Source organism: Rutilus rutilus (assembly GCF_951802725.1).
Source record: "Rutilus rutilus genome assembly, chromosome: 10".
In the NCBI taxonomy this organism is placed as follows: Eukaryota; Metazoa; Chordata; class Actinopteri; order Cypriniformes; family Leuciscidae; genus Rutilus; species Rutilus rutilus.
The window spans coordinates 16558669-16583426 of NC_140215.1; the positions used below are offsets into that span (position 1 = coordinate 16558669).

The 24758-nt window shown below is 38.9% G+C and overlaps 3 protein-coding genes across 4 annotated transcripts in view; 1 reads left to right on the top strand and 2 right to left on the bottom strand.

The window, feature by feature from the left end:
• Positions 1 to 363: 363 nt before the first annotated feature.
• Positions 364 to 10312, top strand: ccnyl1 (cyclin Y-like 1). The gene is made up of 10 exons (XM_084422424.1): positions 364 to 1405; positions 5808 to 5882; positions 6048 to 6082; positions 6181 to 6281; positions 6466 to 6501; positions 6607 to 6658; positions 7058 to 7177; positions 8098 to 8264; positions 9676 to 9838; positions 9946 to 10312. The coding sequence occupies exons 1-10, from the start codon at positions 1252 to 1254 to the stop codon at positions 10060 to 10062; spliced, it is 1020 nt and encodes a 339-aa protein (XP_084278550.1). The 5' UTR covers positions 364 to 1251; the 3' UTR covers positions 10063 to 10312.
• A 576-nt stretch (positions 10313 to 10888) lies between these two features.
• On the bottom strand, positions 10889 to 14995 carry fzd5 (frizzled class receptor 5). Of its 2 annotated transcripts, XM_084422422.1 has the most exons (3): positions 14782 to 14995; positions 14458 to 14590; positions 10889 to 14363 (listed from the first exon to the last, which is right to left on the bottom strand). In XM_084422422.1, exon 3 carries the CDS (start codon positions 14110 to 14112, stop codon positions 12334 to 12336), a length of 1779 nt encoding a protein of 592 aa, XP_084278548.1. In that variant the 5' UTR covers positions 14113 to 14363; positions 14458 to 14590; positions 14782 to 14995; the 3' UTR covers positions 10889 to 12333. The 2 variants fall into 2 exon arrangements, with proteins under 2 accessions (XP_084278548.1, XP_084278549.1); XM_084422423.1 differs by lacking the exon at positions 14458 to 14590 and having other exon boundaries at positions 10899 to 14363; positions 14782 to 14993.
• A 7175-nt stretch (positions 14996 to 22170) lies between these two features.
• Positions 22171 to 24758, bottom strand: part of plekhm3 (pleckstrin homology domain containing, family M, member 3) — a 42220-nt gene continuing 39632 nt past the window's right edge. Inside the window, exon 8 of the mRNA XM_084420499.1 lies at positions 22171 to 24710. Within this exon, the coding sequence (XP_084276625.1) occupies positions 24539 to 24710 (172 nt within the window). The 3' untranslated portion in view covers positions 22171 to 24538. The remainder of the gene's footprint in view (positions 24711 to 24758) is intronic.

Below are 24758 nucleotides of genomic sequence, written 5' to 3' on the forward strand. Positions count from 1 at the left end.
TTTTTTGATTTACTGTTATTTAATATGTTTTTTAACTGTTGCAAAGTAGAGCGACTTTGCTGAATCTCCCTACCATTTTTATTTCAGAGTTGATAACCAGACATAACTCCCTGAATTATACATGTATACTACTGTTTGAAATGTTTATCATTACATAGTCTATAATATTTGACATGTTCAAAAGGATAGCAGGCATCTTACAGTATACACTGTGCAGTACGCTAGAATTCCATTTCATTCCATTCACAAAGAGGTGTGTAAATGGGCGGGGTTTAAATCTCTAGCTTGACGGGATAGATTGACAGTTTTAATCACCAATCCTCGAACAAATTTTTAGTTTGTTTTGATAACTCATCCAATCGCAATTCATGGAATGTCGAAACGGGGCGGGTCCTTTCCTGCGTCACTCGGAGCAGATGGCGGTGGTGGCGGGGAGCGGATTGCTGCTGCTGCTGCTGCACTGGCCGGCGAGGAGGAGGGGATAACGGGGGGACTCTCGGACGAGATTCGGTGGACAAATTCTAATAACTCAAAACAAACCCGGCGCTTGAATTGGGCGCATGTAAATGGACAGGACTTTATTTCAGCTGCGCTCAAAGCCTAATTTTATCTCGCTACGGGCCGAAGGCCTGAGGATTTAAGTGATTATTGGATTCAGAGTTTCAGCCTACACACAGATCTGCCCTATAAACGACGGATAAATGCTTGGAAGTCTGTTATTTAGGGGCTATTTCATCTGTTCCCGATTTGAACCGCCGAACCGGCTTGATTTAGTACTCATTCGGACATTTAAATCAGCGTTAAAGGGATTGTTTATCTCAGTTAGCTCGGAGGCTAATAACTCGCCTATTCACAATGAATCAATATTAGCCGTTAGCATGTACGGCTAATTTAAAGGAATAAATCCGTATTCGATAATCTCAGACAGCTATTTTCTAGTGATATGTTTTCGGTCACGTGTCTTATATCCGGTTGTATTGATTACTCGGGTTCTAAAGGTCTTTTATGTCACTGTGTCTAAATGCATGGAGTCCCGTTATATGACTGGCACAGATAGTAAAATACCTCTTGATTCTGGAGCAGCAAGACTGCAATGCTGACTCTGTGTCCATTTCAGCTCTTCATGTACCTTCATTTAGCTTGAGCTCATTCATTGATTCACATCAGAAGCTGCCCCGGTGTAAGTTTCAAAGGTGTTTGTCATAGACCAATACACCTGAGCAGGTAGAGCACGTGCTTGTGTGTGTCATCATGGGGAATACAGTGTCCTGCTGTGTGTCTCCCAATGGGAGCCCCAAACTACCCAGGCAGGTGGAGCGTCTGGAGGACTATCAGATCAACACAGACCTGAGCGATGACACCGGTCCATACCTGCAGCACATCAGTGATCGAGAGGTGCCCGATGGTAAGTTAGTGTGTGTTGTAGTTCACTGATAAAAGATCTCTAGACCACAGCTCCTCAGTCCTGCTAGTGAAGATCAACCCTGCTCAAACACACCTGAACTAGCTCATCAATGTCTTAATGTTTACTTGATAATTACAGACAGATGTGATTGAACGGGGTTGGAAATGAACTTTGCAGGATGCTGGATCCCCACTAGCAAAACTGAGCAGCCTTGAGCCAGACAACGGCGCTCTTTGGACGTCTCTTTATTTAACCTGATTTATATCATGTGCTTATTAGAAGAGGTTTCTGGTCTGAACTGGATGTATCCATTAAGGGCACATCCAGAATGTGCACTTCCAAGGTTCCCCAGGACCAGATTTGAGAACCAAATCTACAGCTTTAACTGAAATGTTGAACCCTGCAAGGGTTGATCCATGTCACTGTCACCACAAAACAACATTTTATTCTATGCAAAACTATTCTATTCTGTTCTATTCTTCTGTTATTGTGTTTCCACATTCGTGTGTCACGGCGTCTTGAAGAACTGTACTGAGATCCGATGCCTTGACCTCTTCATCTCACGGGTCGGGTTTCTCCTAACAGCTCAACACTTTAAGTGCTGTGTTGGTTGGTTTGCTCTGAAAATGGCCGGCCTATGATATTTTGTCAAAATTACAGTTGCTAACTAAAAAATCAGCTATTGTTACTTAAAGAAAAGATGTTTATGGAGATTTTTAGAAGGATGTCTGTTAGTATGTGGGATACGTGTGTGAAGCCTCTTGGGGCTGTTTGCAGTCTTTACTGCTGTTTATTTAGCCTGAGCTATTTTACCCTCTGGGGAGATGTATATAGACACACACACACACACACACACAACTTAAAGTCCAGTGCTGTATTTAGAGCAACATGTCTTCATCTTTGTTTCAAAGCACATATGACAGCAGTGTAAACTCCACTACTTTGGCTGTGGTTAATCCTTTATGATTGGGACATTCCAGGTCATGGTTAATTTTGGAATTCTGTTGGAGATGTGAATAAAAACCATTCTAAGTTTAACTGGCTGAGACGATCAAAAATGTTTAGTATTCCTGGCATCCTAGTGATGTAGATCTTTGGGACAGCTGCATTCTCTCCTTATCTCTCTCTCTCTCGTTGGAAATCTGAATGAGGCACGTTTTGTTCCCTTTGGGGCTTAGAGGTTGAGTTTGGATAAACTTAGTTTTCCTGTATTAAACTGTCTCACCACTTTCATGAACAGAATCCCTTCTCTCTGGTGTCTTATGCCAGTGTTTCCCCATCTTTTTTGTCTTACTTACCCGTTAGTAGGCCTTACGTACCCTTTAATAACCACCGCACCAGAAGAGGAGTGCAAGAAAGACGAGCGCTGATAATATCTTCATTAAAGTATATTATTTGTGATTTATTTCTATTGCAGTGACAGCACTGACATTTATTTATCAAAGTCTTTTGAGTTACAAGTTACTTTTTTTTAAGTAACAAAATCTGTCTGTGAGGTACACATACCCCTTGTTTGTACACGCCACACTACAGCCGTGTTCCTCCCCTCAGTGAGGACGGCTGCCCTACCCCCAGGGCTTATTTTTGACTTTGGTGGTGGTGGGGGAATGGGAGTGTCAGTTGAGGACATGAGCTATAGAGACCTGTGGAATGAATGAATCTCAGTTGTTTAGCACATACAGAACTCTTCAAAAGTTTGGGGTTGGTGGGATTTAAAAAAATAAATAAATTAATACTTGTATTCAGCAATGATGCATTAAATCAGTTGTCTCAAACTCAATTCCTGGAGGGCCACAGCCCTGCAGAGTTTAGCTCCAACCCTAATTAAACACACCCGATCCAGTTAATCAGGGTTTTCAGGATTACTAGAAACTTCCAAGCAGATTGAGTTGGAGCTAAACCCTGCAAGGCTGTGACCCTCCAGGAGCTGAGCTTGACACCATTGCATTCAATTTATCAAAAGTGACAGTAAAGACATTTACATAGTCACCAAAAAATTATTTAAGAATAAATTAAGATATTAATTTACTCACCCGCATGTCGCTCCAAACCTGTATGCATTTCTTTATTCTGCTGAACGCAAAGTATACATTTTTGAAGATTATGCAAGTTATCATTTCCAATAACAAAATTGAAAAGTGGGTCTGTCTCGTTACAAAATTACAAAAAAGTGGTCTGTTTCCTTTCAAATAGCTAAAAGTCATAATTTACTTGGAATGTTTATCAGAGTTCATGATAGAAGCAATACTTGAGTCGTCAATGAATCATTCTTTTGAGCTCCAGTCCCGAGTCATTGTAATTGCATGGAAGAGAGTGACTGGTCTCCCTCTTTTTTTCCACAGAAGTTAAACAGGTTTGGAGTAACATGAGAGTGTGTAAATTATAATACAATTTTCCTTTAAAGCAATAATTTATGGGAGTTCCTTACATCGCTTTTACCACAGTTAAGGAGTGTTTGTGCTCCACCAAGAAAGATCGCATTTGTATTTTCCTGCAGTGTGACGTTAGTTTTGCATTTTAAAACTGAGTTGTCTCTAGTTTGCCGCCCTTAGGTGTTAACTAAAGCTGCACCTTCCTATCAGTCAGCGTTCTCTCTCACCCATGTCCATCGATCTCTCGGGGAAGGATTCTGTGCCTCAGCTCCAACAAGAGTTTGGTTGAGAAATAAGTCTTCAGATTTTCCCAACTGAACTGGACTTGGCATTTTTACTTTGCCATGACATTTATATTCTCTGATACAAAATGGCTGTGATTATTTGTGTTGAAGAAAGATGTCAAGGCTGGTACTGCCTGGCTCTGAGGTTTTCATTTTCTAGAGTATGTGTTTGGATGTACCTGAATGTAGCCCCTGGAAACGCTATGCACTGACCATAGGTGAACTGCAGCGGGAATAGGATCTTTGAGTGACATTTGGATAGTTACCTTTAAATATATATGTTGTTATTCATGAAGCTTGCTATACACTTTTTTTTTTTCTCAAACTGGTGCTTCATAGTTGTTGGCCTGTAAGAGAAGTTTACACTAAAACCTGACTATACTGCTGCACAATGCTACATGCATTATGATTTGACATTGGATCCATTGGGACACAAAATTGTGTTTGCTTTCACGTTAAAGTACATTTCGGGCTGTAGACTGTAGAGTAAAGTCGTCTAAAACTGGGTACCCAGAACTCTCAAGAATCCTTTTGCCCTGCACCTGCGCCACACACCTCCTGCCAGTTTTGTAGCTCCCATGACATGGTTGCAGCTGTCCAAACATCTCCTTGGAGTGTGTTTACGGTAAAACTTAGCAGCACTGGCACAAATCTTTTGACCCTGTCTCCACTGAGTTCCAGAAAGAATGCCTTTTCATTGGCTGGTAAAGACAACTTTTCAAGAAGTGGTCTGGGCAAAATCCTCAATTCTAGCATTCTGAGCTGCACTTTGGGTAGAAAGTTTTTTTTACAGATATAGACAAACATAAACGCCATCTCGGTATAGTATAATATGCTGTTATTGTAACGTATCTGACTGGCACGGCTCCTGTGGTGCATGGTGTTGTGGGCGGAGCTATGGGTGTAAGCTAGCGTTGTGTTGCAGTGCCCATACAATAGGCTCATTGTGCCCACCACTCCTTTCGCTCTTGTGGCAAGAGCGGGTAGCGGCATGTTCCTGCCAGTCAGTTTAAGCGTGCCGAATAGGACAACACACCACCTTTATTAGTGTTGTAGGGGGGTTTTCAGTTTGAAGATGAATATTTATTCTGACTGATCACCACTGCCACAAGTGCTTTACTAGTTCTCTATCTTAAAAAAATTTTTGCCTTGTTATTTGCAGATATAGTGAGCAGGTAATTGTAAATATTATTCTGTACTGCAAATACAGACAAGTTTTTTTCTTTTATTCCGCAAGGATGCATAAAAGTGACAGGAAAGAGGTTTATACAAAAGATTTCTACAACAAATGTTGTTCTTTTTACTTTATATTCATCAAAAAAAAAAAAAATCATGAAACTGTTTTCAAGATTGATAATAATTTGAAATATCAAGTATCTTGAGCAGCAAATCAGCATATTAGAATGATTTCTGAAGGATCATGTGACACTGAAGACTGGAGTAATTCAGCTTTGCCATCAGAGGAATAAATTACATTTTAAAATATATGAAAATAGAAAAGTGTTTTTTTATTAAATTGTAATGATATTTCGTAAGATACGCGAGATACTTTTTTTTTTCCCAAAAGTATTAGAAAATCAAATCAACCCAAACCTCTGAACAGTAGTATATGTGTGAAATTATAGAAGTATTATATTTCATTGATATTTAAGTACAATACACCCATTCTTTAAGGTAATTTTCCTAACGCTTGTAATTATGCCTATATTATGTTATCGATTGATTGATTACCTATCTTTCTTTTAGATTTGGCTGTAGAGTCCAACCCCTCAGATCATGCCCGCGCCAGCACGATCTTCCTTAGCAAGTCACAGACGGATGGTGAGTGATTAAACAAATCTAATGAGTTAATAATTTCATTTTATTACCTAGTCAGCAGCTGCATATTAACTGAGTGTCCTGACCCATAAATGGCCACTGGCACAGCTTGTCAATATTTGTTGAAGAAATGTTTAACAAAAAAACCCTTGGTTTTCTCTTTTTCAGTACGGGATAGGAGGAAAAGCAATCACATAAACCACGTGAGTGAATGTGCTACGGACTGTGTTTTGTGGTTGTGCTTGCTTATACGGTTGGAACGTCTTGCTGCGAGCGTATTAAATGTTGGTCCTTTCCAAAGGTCTCACCTGGTCTGCTTTCAAAGAAGTACAGTTCCTGCTCTACGATATTCATTGATGACAGTACCGTTAGTCAGCCCAACCTGAAAAGCACAATCAAATGGTCAGTGAAGGTTCACTGTATTATTGCAACATTTCTACAGTATTGTTTATAGTAAAATATACACATTAATGAGTACATACAAATGAATGCATGTAAAAAATAATTGGCAAAATGAAAAAGTACTGTTGGTTGGTTTATTTTGTCTTGGTTTGCATGTTGACACATTTCTGTTCTCTGTTTCCAGTGTCACGTTAGCAATATATTATCACATTAAAAACAGGTGGGTTTGGTTATGTACTTTTACCACGAGCAAATGATTTGAACTATACGTTTGATGAGGTATTTCATATACATTTTAAATGTGTTCTGTGATAATCCATTTTAGGGACTCCAATAGGTCATTGGACATCTTTGATGAAAAAATGCACCCCTTATCTGTAAGTTAACCCCTTATTTATCTTGTTTCATCAGCAGCTGATGGACAATTGCACATTTTAGAGTCACTATTTGGTTTTGCTCGGTCAGGCTGCAATATCTATTTTTGTGTGCATCAAATCCATTTAGCTGTTTAGTCTGAGCAGCAAAACATTTAATGCAATCCGATTTGTACATTTTATCTGATCCAGCTGAAATGGATTTGGGAAATGCGTTTCTGAACAGTCAGTTATTTTTGTTATTTGTAGCACTGTAAGAAGTGTTTTTGTACTTCGCACAATGACAGGGACTCTTCGTTATAGTGGAAGGTCTCTTTGGCATCATGCTGGCATTTGAGCTTGAAGTTGAACTAGAAATTGTGAACGTTAGCATGTTATGTATATAAATGCTACTTTTGGCAGAGGGAGCAGGTTCCTGACGATTACTCCCGCACAGACCCCGAACACAAACTCATCTATCGATTCGTCCGGACACTGTTCAGCGCAGCACAGCTCACGGCCGAGTGTGCAATCGTCACTCTGGTAAGAGAATGGCAGTCTGTCCGACTGGTCTGCTCCACTTTCAACAATACAGTGAGAAAAAAGATAGTAGAATAAATAACAGGTACAATGTGGAAAAAATAAGAGGCTTTGATTATTGACAGAGATGCTTAGGCACATTTCCCTGACGGTCCACTAGAGGACAGTAGAGCACCAGGGAATGAATCATCGTTTGCTTGTTTAACCTGTACTTTTCCACAATTCCAACTTCTTTCTTTTACTGCTATTTCATGACCAGTTAATGTGATTACTCAATTATTTACAAACAAATATTTTGATTAAAACATTGTACAGTAAGGTTCAGTTGTTAGTTAAATCATGAAAAAAAACACTAAATACATTTTTTATAGCATTTATGAATCTGGGTAATGCTATTTTATAAATATACTTTTGTTCATGCAGATTCATTCATAATACATTAACTAATGTTGATTTATACAATATGAAATAATGTATTAGTATACACTATCTTCAAGTGTTTGAGGTTTGTAAGATTTCTTTTAATTCCTACTTTTTAATTCATATTTGTATTCTGCAAGGGCACAAAAAAATTATCAAAAGTGACAGTTAAGACATTTATAATAGTATAAAATGTATATTTCAATAAATGCTGTTCATTTGAACTTATTTATCAAAGAATCTTGGGAAAAAATATCACACTTCTCACAAAAAAAATATTAAGCAGCATGATATGACGTTTCTTAAACACCAAATCAGCATATTAGAATGATTTCTGAAGGATCATGTGACTGACTTTTTTTTTGTACTGTATTTAGAAATTTACATAAATCCAGATTATATTTTATTTCTATTCTGCACACACTAATATGTATGCTTTCTTGCGAGCTGCCTTGGTAAAAAGCGTCTTCTGACAACGTACTTCTCCGCTGTCTTTGCTGCAGGTATATTTGGAGAGGCTGTTGACATATGCCGAGCTGGACATTTGCCCATGTAACTGGAAGAGGATTGTTCTGGGAGCCATCCTGCTGGCCTCTAAAGTCTGGGACGATCAGGCCGTGTGGAACGTTGACTACTGTCAGATCCTCAAAGACATCACTGTTGAGGACATGTGAGTGAGATAATATAATCACTGTCCGTTCTGCTAAAATGCTACAGCTCGTTTGTACCATCCGTGTATAAATAAATAGAACAAAACGTCCTGATGTGATGCATCAATGCACCATCCAAAATCTACAACGTGCTGCAGGAAGGAGACTTCACTCATTCCAGTCTTCAACTCCCACATACCCCACAACTTCCCATATCCCTTGGAACAAGATTTTCAAAAAAAAAAAAAATGAAGCAACACACTTCAAAACCTTGTTGTTTGTTTGTTCTCATGTCTCAATATCCATATAAATGACACAGACAGGGTTTGTGTGTGTGTACGTGTCTGTTTTTGTGCTGTTCTACCTGATTGTGTATGTTAAAGGCCATGTCCCTCTTCTCTCCTCTCTGCCCCTTCGCTATATTTTCATCCCTTTCATTGAAGCAGTCTTTGTGAGGCTCTGGGCTGGCGGGCTTCAAGTGCTCTTAGACTCCTCTACAATGGTCCAGGCTCTCGCCCACTCCATTTGTTGCCCTTAGCGACCGAACCTCCCCCCTCCCCCTTTCCCAACACCACTCATACCAACCTCAACCTAATGTCTGCTCTTCCCAAAACATTCGGGTCACTGTCTCCGTACCTGTGATGGATTGGAGGTGTTAAAGATGTTTATTGTTTATAATAATACTATTATAATAGTTAACAAATAGCATGAAGGTTTTTTTTTTGGTGAATTTTGAATTTATCTTTTTATTTCATGGCTTTTGTGCAGGTCACTTCAATAGCCCAAAGTAAATTGTAACATTTTTAAAAGGACAATTATTCAGGTGTATTCTTTCTCATTTAATGAGTTTACTAACTAGATGTATCATTTTTTCAAAAGAAATTAATACTTTTTTAAAAGAATGTATTAAATGGAGTAAAAGTGACCATAAAGATAAATAAATGCTGTTCTTTTTAAGTTTCTATTCAAAGAATCCTGAAAAAAAAGAAGAAAATGATATCACAAAAATATCAAGCAGCAAAACTGTTTAACACTGATTTCAAAAAACTAAACACCAAATCAGCGTATTAGAATTATTTCTGAAGGATCATTTGACACTGAAGACTGTAGTAATAAAATCCAGCCTTGCCATCACAGGAATAAACTACACTTTTAAAAATATTGAAGTAGAAAATTGTAATATTTCATAATATTGCTGTTTTACTGTATTTATGATCAAATAAACGCAGCCTTAGAAGAGACTTCTTTCAAAAACATTTTCAAAATGTTCCCAAACTTCTGAACGATAGTGTATAAAAATTGCAAATGCTTTTAAAAGTAGTTTTAGACATTTTCAATGCTTGATGTGCAAAATAATGGACTGTATATTAGTTTTATTTAACTTAAAAGACTCATTCTTGACTAATTTAATCTAATAATAATTTTTTTCAGGAACGAGATGGAAAGACATTTTCTGGAGCTGCTGCAGTTTAACATTAACGTACCGGCCAGCGTTTATGCCAAGTATTACTTTGACCTGCGCTCTTTAGCAGACGACAACAACCTGAGCTTTCCTTTGGAGCCACTGAGCAACGAACGAGCGCAGAAACTAGAGGTGAGGAGCTAAAGAATGTGACCGATTTTTGGACGTAAAGTCATACATCTTTTAATAATGGGTCAATTTAAATACCTAAGTTCTCATTAAACTTTTTTATTTCAAAGGCAATCTCAAGACTATGTGAGGATAAGTACAAGGATCTGAGCAGAGTGGCCATGAGGAGATCATTTAGCGCAGACAACCTAGTGGGCATCCGCAGATCCAACGCCGTTCTTTCTTAGAGCTTTTGCTCGGGACAGACGGCACTCGATGGACAACTCGTTCTCTGCCCCGACGATTTTATGCCGGTCGAAAGATCCCACACCTTACCCAACCAATGCAGAACAACATGGAGACAAAAACAGACTGAATGAGGGTTTTTTGTTTTGTTTTTTGCTTACTATGTAGGCTACTAGCTGTGAACTGTCAGTTTTTAATTGAAATCATTTGCAGATGGAGTATTTTAAATAAACACTAATCATGTAACACGTCTGAATTTTGAAGAATGTTTTACAAGGTCACTCTTACTTTTAAAAGATTGGTTTAAGGGGTTTTGTTGCATTACACTAAAAAAAAAATATCCAGGGATTTTAACACATACAGTTCTTTCTTTCTCTCTCTCTCTAAATAAGTGCTAATTAACATGTTCGAAACGTATGTTTTAAACAAAGTATATATATGCTCAGATGCAAAAGCCTCTAAGTGCCATCTGAAAAATTCTTCTAGAATGATTTATTTTGATCAAGCTCGTATATTTAAGTTCAGTAATTTCACTTAAATGACAATAAATAGGTAATTTTCATTGCCATTTAATAATATACGAGCTTGATAAAAATGATCATTCTAGAAGAAATTTTCAGATGGCACTTAGAGGCTTTTGCATCTGAACTCTTCATATATGTGTGTTTTTAGTGCCTGTAAAAAGGGACTGAAATTTATAGCACTCGTGTAACAAAGCATCAAGGTTAACATGCCCAGTAGGATTTGTTTTAGATCAACAGGGTGAATTTTTTTTGTTTTAAACAGCAGTAAAAATAAAAAGCACAATAAATGATTGACCAAACATTTGACTTGTAGGTTCACAAATTGCTCCTCGCTTTTATTCTCTACCAATAAGAGAAACAAAAGAAACATGTAAAAGACACTTTTCATAAATATCTAAGAATCTCTTTAAAATTGTAGCACTGAATTTCATATCTTTTACTAAACATATGTACAAAGTTGCAGTCTGGACTCTTAAAAGGACGTCTTCTACAAGATTTACATATGAATAGAGCCGAACGAGTATGTACACTCAACCAGACATGCAGTGAAATTGTGAGGCATTTTGAAGACTACACAGGAAAAGTATTTCTACAACAGCTTGGACAACAGAAGCCATTTACACATTAATGCTCCACTGAAAGATTTCACACAGATCTACAAAACCAACACAGGTTTACAGATTCTGCCTGCTAAAAAGTGCATACCCGACACTGGTTTTCTGGTTCAAAACACAAATAAGCTCAAATGACAAACAAAATGACCAAAGGATCATGAGGCTTGTCAAGGAAACTGATGTAAATAAATCATTGATTTAAACAGACCAAAAAGAAACGATGATGTTCCAAACCAGTAAATATTTGGCCTTTTATGAAGTTCTATTCAGGGAACGTAGTGTGGCTGCTGGTTAACACCTGAACCTTTGACCACAAGAGGGAAGTCAAGCTCACATTACAGAGCTACAGACTTTCCACACAAGTCTATAGATGGTACATTCACATCCTATCATTTAACACTCTCCAATTGATGCTAACCAACAATCTATTATCAGTGGAAAGATAGGTTGATCATCTTGAATATACAGTGAACATGAACTGGTGCAGAACCGCCTGCAACAACTTAAAGTGAACTGCTGCTTCACTATACTTGCATTTTTCCTCCACTTGCACAGTATAAGCTGGAACAGTGTTGTTGCATACAAGCATCTATTCACGTCCTACCTGTTTAGAAAACTAGAGATGGTATTTAAAATGATGGAACAGAAGATACCCACATCCTGTAAAATGCTGATAAAGTCACAAACACAACAGAGCGGCTGCTAGCTGAGATATCACAATGTTCTTGAATAGCATATTTACAAGAATACACAAATAAATAAAATATTTCCAGAAACTCATCCATTTGTCTTGACTCATATCAAGTACTAACCTTCTCAATCTTTTTTTTCCCATCATTCATGATCTAAAAGCCACAGACAATAGCTAAGATGCTTGTGACAATTAAAAGTTGACAAATGATCTTTTCCTCACAAAGTATCAACAAGTTCATTGCTTTTCAAATTAGACCAGTAAATGAAAAGAGCTTGACTACAACAAAACCAATAGTCTGTAAAAATCCTTCATAATGTATTCATGCCGTCCATCAAATCTGGTGATGTTGGTGGAAGGTCGAATAGACACCTGCTCATTTAGAGTCATGACCGGTGTCACTGTTATAGGGTTTATAAAGGAACAGGTTTTTCTGGCCAATGTTCAGACATGTGATGAGGGTGCTGATTTGTGATAGGTCCCAGTGGGTGCCGTTCCAGCTCGGGCTGTGAGAGCGGCACTGGCCTCGCTGTACATGGACGACCCTGATACAGGTGGCTTCCGGGTCCTACAGGGCATGTACCGTGCCACAAAGCGCCTCCAAGACTCCAGAGTCTTCCCTGACCAGATCCAAACACCTGAGGTAATGCCTACTACAAGACACATGAAGTACTTCAACATGAAGACGGCATAATCAGGGCCCATGCCGAGCCGCTGGCGCTCTGACGGGCAAGAACAGGCCAGCGCTCGTTCCCAACCTGGCCTGTAATGTTGCTCGTACACCAAGCATGCTACCACAATAGTTGCAGGCACCGTGTACAGGACGGTGAAGAGCCCAATCCGGATCATTAACTTCTCTAGCTTGTCTGTCTTGGTGCCGCCCTGTTTAATGACACTACGGATTCGGAAGAGGGAAACAAAGCCAGCCAACAGGAAGAGGGAGCCGGTGAAGAGGTAGACGACCAGAGGCGCCAATACGAAGCCACGTAGGCTCTCCAAGCTCTGGTTGCCGACGTAACAGATCCCAGCCACAGGGTCCCCGTCCACCGAACTCAAAGCTAAGACAGCGATGGACTTGACGCTAGGAACGAGCCAAGCAGCAAGGTGGAAGTACTGGGAGTATCCCGCGATGGCCTCGTTCCCCCATTTCATCCCTGCCGCCAGGAACCAGGTGAAGGAAAGCACCACCCACCAGATGGAGCTGGCCATTCCAAAGAAGTATATGAGCAGGAAAACCAGCGTGCAAAGGGCCGGACCCGTGGTGTCGTAGAGGATGTGCTGTTGGTCGCCGGAGCCCTCGCAAGCTACTCGCTCATGGCCCGCGAGCAGTCGCACAATGTACCCCAGCGACACGAACAGATAACAAGCAGCAAGGAAGATAATCGGCCGCTCTGGATATTTGAAACGCTCCATGTCGATGAGGAAAGTGGCCACGGTGGTGAACGTCGAGACAAAGCACAGCACCGACCACAGTCCGATCCAGAAGGTTGTGAAGGTACGCTCATCAGGGGAAAAGAAAGGTTGGTGGCAGGGCAAAGCACAGTTGGGTAAAGAGCCAGTATACACACGGTTATGGAGAGGATGTACTTCTTTTTTGATGGGCACCAGGGGGTCCCGACAACGGCAATCACGGTCACACTTTTGCGGCGGAGCGGATTTTGCAGTGGCTCTATGTCGTGGTGTTCCCTTGGGAGTGGGTTTGAGGAAAGGAGGTGATAGAGTCGTAGTCTCACTGCTGTTCCTGTCCATACAAAGCCGATCGGTGTCACCCAGCATGGGCAGCTGCTCGCAGCTCATCCGCTCTGGCCACTCAAACCCATACTGGCTCATGAGAGGGGAGCAACCCCGTTTAGCTCTCTCGCACACAGACCTGCAAGGCGGCAGGGGTTTTTTGTAGTCCTGAAGACAGATGGGGGTGTACATACTGCACAGGAAGAAAAGCAAGTCCGGGGAGCAATGGATCCGGACGAGCGGCCAAAACTGGTGCACTTCCAAGCCGACTTCTTCCTGGGTGTCATGATTGAACTGGTTGGGCATGTAGGTGTGATTGTATCCAATCCCTTTGCACATCGGTACGGTGATGGGCTCGCACACTATATCCTTAGAGGCAGCATTGCCGAGCCGAGACAGTTGCAACAGCAGCAGAACGTGAAGCCAAAATCCGACCAGGTGCATCCCAGAGGTCTCCATGGTGAAATGATCCATATCTGCAGGTTCTCTCATACTGGAAAACTTTGAATTTCAATTCTTGAGTATTTTCTCAGCTCAGGTTTCCCCCCCACCACCCTTCCTTCCTTTTTTAATTTATGGCTGCGTTTCGTAAAGAAGAAATCCCAAAAGGAAACCTTAATTGCTCCAGCAGCATGTCCACAGTCCACAAGGTTGTAAATCACAGTGAAGTTTCATTCCAGATCCCGAGCACTCTTTCTTCCAACTGTGTGAGTGCATTTCAAACAGACCATTCTAAACACGGGCTGAAAGAGTAAAAGAACAAATATAGTTAAATCAAACAATAGTTTAATCATTTTACAGAAAATCATAAACATATAATTGAGCGTCAGAACGTACCGTGGAAGAGCACGCGCAACCGTGGACTGAATGGTCAATCATTCACCGAGTAAACCGTGTTAAGGTCGAAAGTTCATTTCCCGCAGATACTTTGTAACAAAGTAACATTTTAAGCGTCGGTTTCCTTTCTTATCTGCTTTAAATTCCACATGGCAGGTGAATGCATCCGATGAATGCAATCCGGCGGATTCACAACAAAAAAGACGCCGAAAAAGCGAGAAGAATACAGGGAAAATAAATCTGACGTCCAAAAATGAAATCCTTTTTTAAGAGTATAATAAAGGTGAATAATATTAATAATAATAATAAATTAAAAAAAATCACCTTTCGCGTTAGTGCTCTGGGCAACAGGTTTCAGGTGCTTCCTGCCATTTCCTTCAGTGTGTTTCCCAGCAGTCCACTGGAGTCCTTTCACGCACTTTAACATGTATAAATTCCACACTGAACTCTTTTACTAATTTGTTGAGATCGTGTTTTTCTGTGTGGCAGAGCGTGTGTTCCCTCTGTTGGCTGCGGAGCCAGTAATTACTCACTCCGTAGAGGTTCAGTGGAGTGAAAATACTCCACCCGCGATGACACGCCCACAACTTTCAGGCCCCAACCCCTTTTTACCAGGGGCCACTGACAGACAATCATCTGTGTGAAAAGAACTGTCCCATCTATCTATCTATCTATCTATCTATCTATCTATCTATCTATCTATCTATCTGTCTGTCTGTCTGTCTGTCTGTCTATCTATCTATCTATCTATCTATCTATCTATCTATCTATCTATCTATCTATCTATCTATCTATCTGTCTGTCTGTCTGTCTATCTATCTATCTATCTATCTATCTATCTATCTATCTATCTATCTATCTATCTATCTATCTATCTGTCTATCTATCTGTCTGTCTGTCTGTCAATTAATAAGTATTGAACTATGACATGGTATCCACCCTCAGTTAAATAGAAAATACAGAAACAGATCAACACAATGAAAATTCATGTTAGTCAAAAAATACCAGGAAGACGTCACACATTACTCCTCTAACCATAATGAGGATGTTTAAATTAGTCAGTGCAGTGGAAATTTAGGGGGAAGTGAATGGCACTGGCCAGTGTGTGTGTGTGTTTGACTATGAAAAGGCCTTGAGTCTCTTGTGCAAGTGTATCCTGTATTACGTTTGTGTTTACCCTCTGGGCCCATTCAGGACAGATGGAGCTGTGCAAACACTCAGATAATGACTCCTAACGCAAGCTTAATCACTCACGCCTCAACAAGACAAAGAAAGCAACAGAGAGGAGCACCTTGCCACACTGATACTCTGCTTGTGAACAGCTAGTGTGCACTATGATGGCATCTCTAGGTCAGAGTTCATTTGTGATGTTATGAATTGTCAACCAAAAAAAAAAGTATTTTTGTCCAGTGTTCTGAAGCACTGAACATACATCTGTAAATCTTTATGACTTATGGTTGCATGATCCTGTGAATGATTTGGACAATTTTGCCACACTTGGTGTTGTATTTGCAAACTTTAACTAAAATGAAAATTATTCAAATTGTGTGCAGTAATTTAAATGAAGTAAAATATAAACATTAGTTGGAAAAACGTTTAAAAAACGTATCTGAAATGTTGCCTTGACAGAATTTGAATAAATTCGAATTTAAGTACTTAAATTACTAAAACTAAAACTAATTAAAAAAATATTTGAAAAACTAATAGAATTGACAAAATCACATAAAAAAAACAGTTATTTCAAAATTCTAATACATATTATTATAGTGTATAAATAATACTTAAGTAACACAGTCAGCCACATGAATAGAATTGCATTAAATAACAAAATAGTAAACCAAGTGGCATGTATTTGAAAAGCTGCACAAACACACTTTCCAAGCAAAATATTAGATATAATATAAGATATAGTCTATAATTCAAAATTAAGACATTGGACACTTTCTAGTTGTCAAACAGTAGACCATAGGTCATAGTAATTGGGAGGAATTAGACCTGTGTGAAGGAAAAAATGACATCATACATCCTCTAGAAATCACTTTGGGAACAGGTTAAATATCATTGCAAAAACTGTATATAGTAATACTGATAAAGTACAGTCCAATTATTGTGCTATTTTAAGAGAGAATTGTGACCAACTATTGCCCATTTCCTACACGTCTGGACTGGCGATATACAAACTGCACTTACTCAGACAGGAAGCATGTTTTGGAATTCTTCACAAAAGGGTCTCTCTCTCTCTCTCTCTCTCTCTCTCTCTCTCTCTCTCTCTCTCTCTCTCTCTCTCTCTCTCTCTCTCTCTCTCTCTCTCTCTCTCTCTCTCTCTCTCTCTCTCTCTCTCTCTCTCTCTCTCTCTCTCTCTCTCTATCTCTCTCCCTCTCTCTCTCTCATTGTTGATTCAGTATTCTGTAATCTCACAGCTTTCTATAAGTCCAAAGTTCTCACAGGGTGTGTGCCAGTATACGTGTGTGTTTAAAAGTGCAAGTGACCAATCCGCCTGCTCCGTCAGGTATTTCTAATGCTCGATTAACACTTAGATGACATCAGCTCACAGAAAGTCTGAGAGGACGAGAGTAAACAGAACTCTACATGCCACAGACTTGCTTAGGGAATCAATCACTGAGACAGACATGGCCATTACATTGTTTTCCTTGTAACGCTCGGGATGTTTGATTGTGTCTTAAATGCTATGGCAACCGAATCAATCTTGCCAGCCATTTGTGCACCTGTTTCATAGGTTACCTACGAACTTTGTCACACATTAACTACAAAACCCCACCTTAAGGAGTCAACCACAAACGCCAACCGACTTCCTTTCAGTATACTGTGTCCATAACACAGTAGTTAGGCCTTGCAAGGGAAATTGCTAGTATACAAAGCCTACTTGTATGGAAAGGACTTAGCTAGTCTGTTGAATACTGATATGGGGAGGTCATGCTCTAGATAAGTCGATCTTGGATTTACTTTAGTTGAGCTGTAGAGTTGATGTTGAAGCGTGATGAGGTGTGGTGCTCACTAGCCGTCTGTTGTGTTTCATGATGTCTCCTGGGCATGAAAACATCCCATGGTGGTTGGGTTTTCCTCTTTTTTCTCTTATCCACTCCCTCTTCCCTTTCTTTACATGCCTGAACATGTATTTGGGCACATGCTTTTATCTGATACCCGACTCTTTATGTGTGTGGATGGACAATTCATACAATGACAAGATGGAGCAGTCTTACCAAACTGATCCTAATCTCATCCTTATTTGCTTTTCTGTCTCTGTCACGAGAAGATTATATGATATGGGATGCTGTTGTTGTATTTAGGAGAAGTACACTGATAGGATTTGTAATTGAAATAGCTTTTGTTGGATATATTGGTAGCGCAATGTTCAAAATTGGTCAATATAACAACAGGACTACTTGTGTAAAACTGCAGCAGTCAAAATAAAAAGATATCTTTACAAAGGTATTTAATTATAGTTATGTACACACACTGTAATTTTATTTATTAATACGTCTTAATTAATACCTTTATTCAGCAAGGATGCATGAAATTGATCAAAAGTGACAGCAAATATTAATTTCTGTTTATTGAGCAACATATCAGAATGCTTTGCCATCACAGGTATGAATTACATTTTAATACATATTCAAATAGAAAACTGTTATTTTTGTGATACTGTTTTATTGTATTTTTAACAAATAAATGCAGCCTTGGTGAGCATGAGACTTCTTCAAAAACATGAAATAAATCTTTGAACTAGTGTATTTTTATATATTTGGATAAAACCTAAAAAAATTATTTCTTTGGTTTGATATTTTATTCAATGCAAAGACATACATTTTCATTTGTGGCTTTAACCCTTTGATGCACAACATGGGTCTAAAGTGACCCGACTGAGTTTTTATTTTCTATATCTTTGCAAGAAATTAATTTCATCATTCAGTATTCCAGGTATTCCTCAATTTATCATTACAAATCCTTATTTCAAATTTTCCTTTCTTACTTTTCGATTAAAAACAGTTTTTGTGTCATTGCCCTTCTAATGCAAAACATGGGTCTAAAATGACCCGTATTCATTTTCTATGTTATTTCAATCATGGCTGAGTGTTTCTTTGCTGAATCTTTAAAAGAAATGCATTTTATCAATCCAGGTATTCATTAAATATCTTGTTTTTGATTTCCACAAATCATTATGTTTCTTTTTCCTTTCTTACTTTATAAACAAACACAGTTTTGGGCCCCTGTGTGTCCTCACTATGCGCTGTTTTGTGCATTTATATCTCATAAAATGATATCATATTCAAGTATAAATTATAGCTTGCCTGCTAAACATCAATATTTAAGGGCAGCATATTTGTGTAACATCACTTTGCATAAGAAGATCCCAAACAAATGAGCTTGAAAAAGCAGAACGCAGCTGATGTCGAGGAGTGTTATTGCTCAGTGGTCCCGTGTGTTTAAGCGACAGGTGGACGTTAGGAAACCAGAGGGTTGAAGCAGACATTCCCTAACCCCTTTTACACGAGAACCGGACCTTGGCGCTCCATCCCATGTCACTATTGTCTCCACCCCTCCTGCCTCCATTCTGCCGTCGTCTTTTTCTCCTTAAACCGCCCTTTTGTTGTCTTTTTCTGATGGCATTTCTGGCCCCTTGTTGTCAGAGTCCTAAATGAGTCTTGACTGGCCTGTGGGCCACTGGAGAAGCACAAAGGAGAGCGTTCCCCTCGCTACAGTGGAGCCATTGTGGCTTTCAACAATGCACTAATTGGCGACGACAATTAAGCACGACCAACACTCAGGTTCAATTTGCCCACTCCTCAATACAAATCACAGGCAAATGAGTCAGACCGTGCACACACAGCTCACACACACATTCACACGGCCCTGCTAAAATAACAGCTATTCTCATAAGCATAGTGCAACTACCAAATATACGCTCCCACCCCTTCAGCAAGTTCATGTTAGCTGTGAAGGGAAATACTGCAGGAGACTCAAACTGTGAGGAGGGTGAAACAAGAACAGGCTGTTCAGCTTGTCCAGACGGATTGGAAATTCCACAAAAGCTATTTTCTTTTGAATGATTTAATGCGTTATGATTTTTATTTTGATTTAAAAAAGAGATTTGACAAAAATTCTGCTTTGATACTTAATAAACATTGTATCTAAAGTGTTTGTTTCTCTTTCTCTTCAGCATAATTCATCTATTGTTCCGTGTGTAAAAAAATAATAATCACAGCATATCCCTAAAAACATCCTCTAGACACGAAAAAATCTTCACCGTTCCAAAAGCAAAAGGACGCAACAAGTCCAGATATGTGTGAAAACACCCATCTTAAAGGCATCTTCAGCATTGAGCTGTCACACATTAAGACCGTAATGGAGTCTGGGATCAGCAGGACGCCTCGGTTTTAAGCCGAGGCTCGAAAACCGGCTTTAAGAGTTGGGGAACAAGCACATTCTCACAAAAACACACACAAAGGAGGAAAGACTTGGCATGTTCCGGCCCATCGGCAGTGGTTGGATTCTCGTGGATTATTCTCTGTCAGAGAAAGGCTTTAGAGCTCTCTAAAGCCAGGACAAATTACTGTTCTCTTTCAAGAGAAGAAAAAAGCAGGGGAGGAGGAAAAAACATGAGGGAAGTGTTGAAAAAGTAAAACAAGGAGAGGAGGAAGCGTCTGGGGTGGCCGGCCATTAGCTTAACCGAGACATCACTCAGACAAGAATCAGGAAAGGTTTGCGAAACTATATTAAACAAGCCTGGTTCTTTTTTTTTCCTGCACATGTAAGGTGATGAAAGTGAATATATGGAACAGGACAAAAAATACAGGTGTTCACTAATGTGACTACATGGAAGTGTCCAAATACAGTTTAGATGTTTTCATATTCAAATATGTATGTATGTGTGTGTGTGTGTGTGTGTGTGTGTGTGTGTGTGTGTGTGTGTGTGTATATAATATATATATACACATACATACACACATAGTTGTAATCGAAATTATTCAAGCCCCATTGCAAATCAGATTTATTGGCAAAATTTACAGACTTTCAGATGTTTGCAAATGTTTCCCCAAATTCAACTGAAAATGCAACGTTGAATAATCTTTTAATAATCGCACCCATTAAAGTTTAAATATATTTTCATATTGTAATAATTTCACAGGTAATCTCCAAATGAATGTACAAACAATATAAAACAGCATAAAGATAGCATATTTTAAATATTTGATCTAACAGGTAAGGAATTTATACAATTTAATAGACAGTCTTCACTGCATATTATAAATGAAATATAGATTAATCCTTATTAAAGCTACAAAAGTTATTCCGTCAAGAGCAGTAAGTGATTTACATTACTACTGACAGATATCACAGCAACAGGTTTATTAGGCTTCTGTCACTTTAAGATTAGAAGCACATGACGTGGATCTGACACACATCCAATGTCCTCACGACTCTTTATGGTCATTTAAGACTTTATTTAACTAATTTAAGACTTAAGATACTCAACAAAGCGGGCATTTTGGCATACTTTTGTGTTTTTTGTCCATTCAAGCGCTAAAGGGAGTGCTGCCTGAAGTGTTTTTCTGTATGCATGAGTCCTGTGTGTGTCTGTCACAGACACGCAGACACGCACCAGTACAGACTTAAGTTCTTTTTTGCATCTTATCGCACTTGAATGGTTTAATAGCAGTTGAATGAATGAAGGTGTGATCATATACTGTATATGTACATGTATATAATTGCTTTTTTACGATGGAATAAAACAGTTATTAAAACAGTTATTATAAAATAATTAATTTGAAATGTAAATACAATGTAAAATAATTCAGAAGAAAAATAATAAAGACAGCAGAGCTAAACAATGGGGAGTTTTTTTAACTTTCAGATTTTTTAACCACAAAATTATCCATTTCCATGTTAGCTAGATAAAACTTAATTTTCTTTATATTCAGTAACACTTTACAAATACAAACCATCACTGATTAGTTTGTAGTTTTCAACACATACTGATGCTTTCAAGACTACCAAAAGTACTTTTTGTAAATTCAACAAAACCCCGTTTATGTTAGTCAGCTAAATAACATCAACTTAGCAACAAATCAATAGAATTTGCCACAGAAATGTAGTATACATTACAGAAAATCAAATTCTTAAGTTTGTAAAGGAATAAACATTGGATCTGTAAGCTTCATGAAAGTGTCAGCAGAGCACTTTTCAGTCAACTGGCCCGAAACTCACTCACACTGGCCCTGGGCCAGCGGACCATCCTCATTGTTGAGCCCTGGATAGGTTGGACAAATATTTAAAATGCCTAGATGAAGAAAATACCTCCATGGTAACTGTTCTCAATAGAATCATATCACATCACAAGACTGAATTTCGAATGTTTATACGTCAGTACCACTATGCAAAAAATTAGAAGCCTCATGCTGTGGTCTCTAACAGGTCCAGTGGTTGTTGGTACAACTCCAAACAGAACCAGATACAAGCATGTGGCTTTTAATTTGGGATTAGCTCGTGATTCACTGCTTGGACCCACTTCGGTGCACCAGGACCCAAAAGGGAACACCACAACCACAGCCACGGCCATGATGCATTTGTTCCACTGCTGCCTTGGATTCTGACCAGGAAAATAATCCGTGCAGAATCAAAAATACTTTGCAAAATCCTAAAAAGTCAATTTAGATGACGCCATTAGTGCTGGAGCATAAAAAGAGCACAATGTGTTGTTAAGTAATTTTCTTTATTGGCAACAGTGGTAAAAATAAATAAAAAAAAGGCAAAGAAAAGAAGAGGAAAACTGGAAGGAACCCACACCAGTTCTGAAACACAAATATTTGTAGTAGCAAGAGGTTGTCTGTAACGGAGAGTTTACAGAGTACAAGAAAGCACAGGGAAAATCCGAAAACTGATACAGAAATTGCAGTTAAGTATATAAATACAATAAATATGTCTGAAACAAAACTGACATGTAAATATACAACTGAGAACAAGATGACAGCAGAAAAAAAAAATTCCATTACACCTTCAACAAACATGAAAATAAAAGACCATTTTGGTGTACTGAAGGAACAAAAGATATTCACCAAGTACATCCACTGAGTTCCCTTTTTGTTTGTCCCATTATTCATTGTGTTAAGAATCCCTGATTTTAAAGAACAGTACGAATAATGCAATGTAACATAATTATAACATAATAACTTACAGTAACATGTAAAACATGGTGCATTTCGCTCAGTTCAAGTTTAAAATGGTGTAATGACAAGATCTCTGATGGGAAAACAAGAGACTGCCAGATTTTGGGAAGATTCCTTTTTTTTTTTTTTAGTAAGATAAGTAAAGGTCTTCGCCTTCAAATACCAAAATGATTAAGTGATTATATTACGATATATTCTATAGCCTGATATTCTGATTAGATTAAATACTGAAACTATTATTTGATTATAGCTTGCTAATTGAAGAACATCAACAGGCCAATGCGTCGGCTTTCAATTTAAGGCAGGCAAACAAACACAGATTCAATAAATACAACCAAATGTTCTAACACGATCATCCATCCATGATTTTACATCATTCTATCGCACGCAAACCACACGTAAACTAAGACTGAATCTCATTTAGAAGTAAACTTCTTGGTGCAAAACAAGCTCACAAGCTCAAAAACTTAAACACATTTTCTCACAAACAAAATGTAACATGGTAGCAAATGATATGTAAGTTGACCTAGACCCATCTGAAAGAGTTCAATTAATGTCAATTGTTGGCCAGTAATAAACTTAAGATGGTTTGTCGTAGTTTCAAACATCAAGTGTACGGCATCAGTTTGAATATTTCACATCCAGTACAACCAGTAACTTGTGGCCTATTTTTGAATTAGTAGGTAGTTCCAATGCGTTTCTATCAGTAAAGCTGAATGTGATTTATATCTAACGCTTTGTTTGCTGGTGAGGTGTCCAGGAAGAGAGACACTGCTCTTTTCTCCTACTGTATGCTTACAGAAGAAAAGAAAACTGAAGAAATAAAAAAATTAAATGATTTTCAGAATTCAAGGGAACATTCTAAAATGTCAGTCAAGCTCGCTACATTTACAGCAGGGGTCGTCTGACAAAAGGGGTCATTTTTTGTATCGTCCACATACAGAAGAACAGGTCTGGTTGAAGAATTTCGGGTTTGCTTTACGTTTCTTGTTAAATAGACGTATGAATGCTAAACAAAGCCCTGGAACTCTAGACTGTAATTTTGGGGCTTGGTGGCCAAGGGTAGTTTGTAATCATAGACCAGGCGGTTAGCAAGAACAACGTGGTTCGGCTGCTTATAGGCAGTGCCATTGAGTGTTGATAAACAGTCAAACGTTTTAAACTTCAGCTGGACGGGACAAGACAGAAGTCCTAGCTCATATTACATAACTCAAACCTTCAGTCCACAAAGCATAACAGATTTAAAATAAAAAACAGGTGTGCAAACATACTGTGACTGAAAGTGCAAAGAACTTATAAAAAAAAACATTGAACAAATTGCAAATGTGAAAATGCAATAATTAAATCATGTTAAAAACATAAAAAATGATATTTTTTGTTCTAAGGAAGTTCATTTTCATGTTCTAGATCAAGGTTCTTCGGCATCGTAGGTTAACTACAGCGGGGAGGGAAACCGAATGGAGCGGCCAGACAGCCATCTTGCAGCGCTCATTTTCACCAAACCATTAATGGATTAGAAGCTCTATTTGTGTCCCGAAATTGGTTTGAATCATCACTCTTGGATTGTGAGTCTGCCAAAAAAAGTGCATTATTTTACATCAGTCAGTGAGAGTGTTTATGTGCAAGTGTGTGAGTGTACTTTGCCTGTATTTGTCGGTTGGCCCTGGCTGTCATTTGGTAGATGAAAGGGAAGGGTAAATTGGTATCATTATGAAGCCTCTGCTCTTCGGGAGCTGAATTATTGTCTCTGTGCCCATCTCTCTCAGGTGAGGGAGAATGTAAAAAAACAAAAACTCCTCTGTTTCTTGGTTTTCAGGGAGCACGTCCACCGAAGGAACACAGTATCTTGTGCTTCTTGGATACAGCAGCACTCGGACTTCATTGGAGCAGTGTGTTCAGGTGTCCAGCTCGAAGCAGTCTAGCACTTGGTCGTCAGGGCTGTCGTGAGGGCCGTGCCTCCTCCAGAATGACGCCGGCTTCTTGTGCAGTTCTCTGCGTACGCATCGCGGGCACGGCTGGGCTCGCATCCGACACTCGGCGTGGAAGACAGCTCCGCAGCCATCGCATCTGCAGTCAAAACAGAAGAACGCTGATGGTTGATCCAAACATTCAATG

Excerpts from the sequence above, each read along its gene's own strand:
- ccnyl1 (XM_084422424.1), top strand. The coding sequence starts at position 1,252 with ATGGGGAATACAGTGTCCTGCTGTGTGTCTCCCAATGGGAGCCCCAAA. Across the intron at positions 1,406-5,807 it reads TGATCGAGAGGTGCCCGATG|ATTTGGCTGTAGAGTCCAAC; the intron begins GTAAGTTAGTGT and ends TCTTTCTTTTAG. Across the intron at positions 7,178-8,097 it reads AGTGTGCAATCGTCACTCTG|GTATATTTGGAGAGGCTGTT; the intron begins GTAAGAGAATGG and ends TCTTTGCTGCAG.
- fzd5 (XM_084422422.1), bottom strand. The coding sequence starts at position 14,112 with ATGAGAGAACCTGCAGATATGGATCATTTCACCATGGAGACCTCTGGG.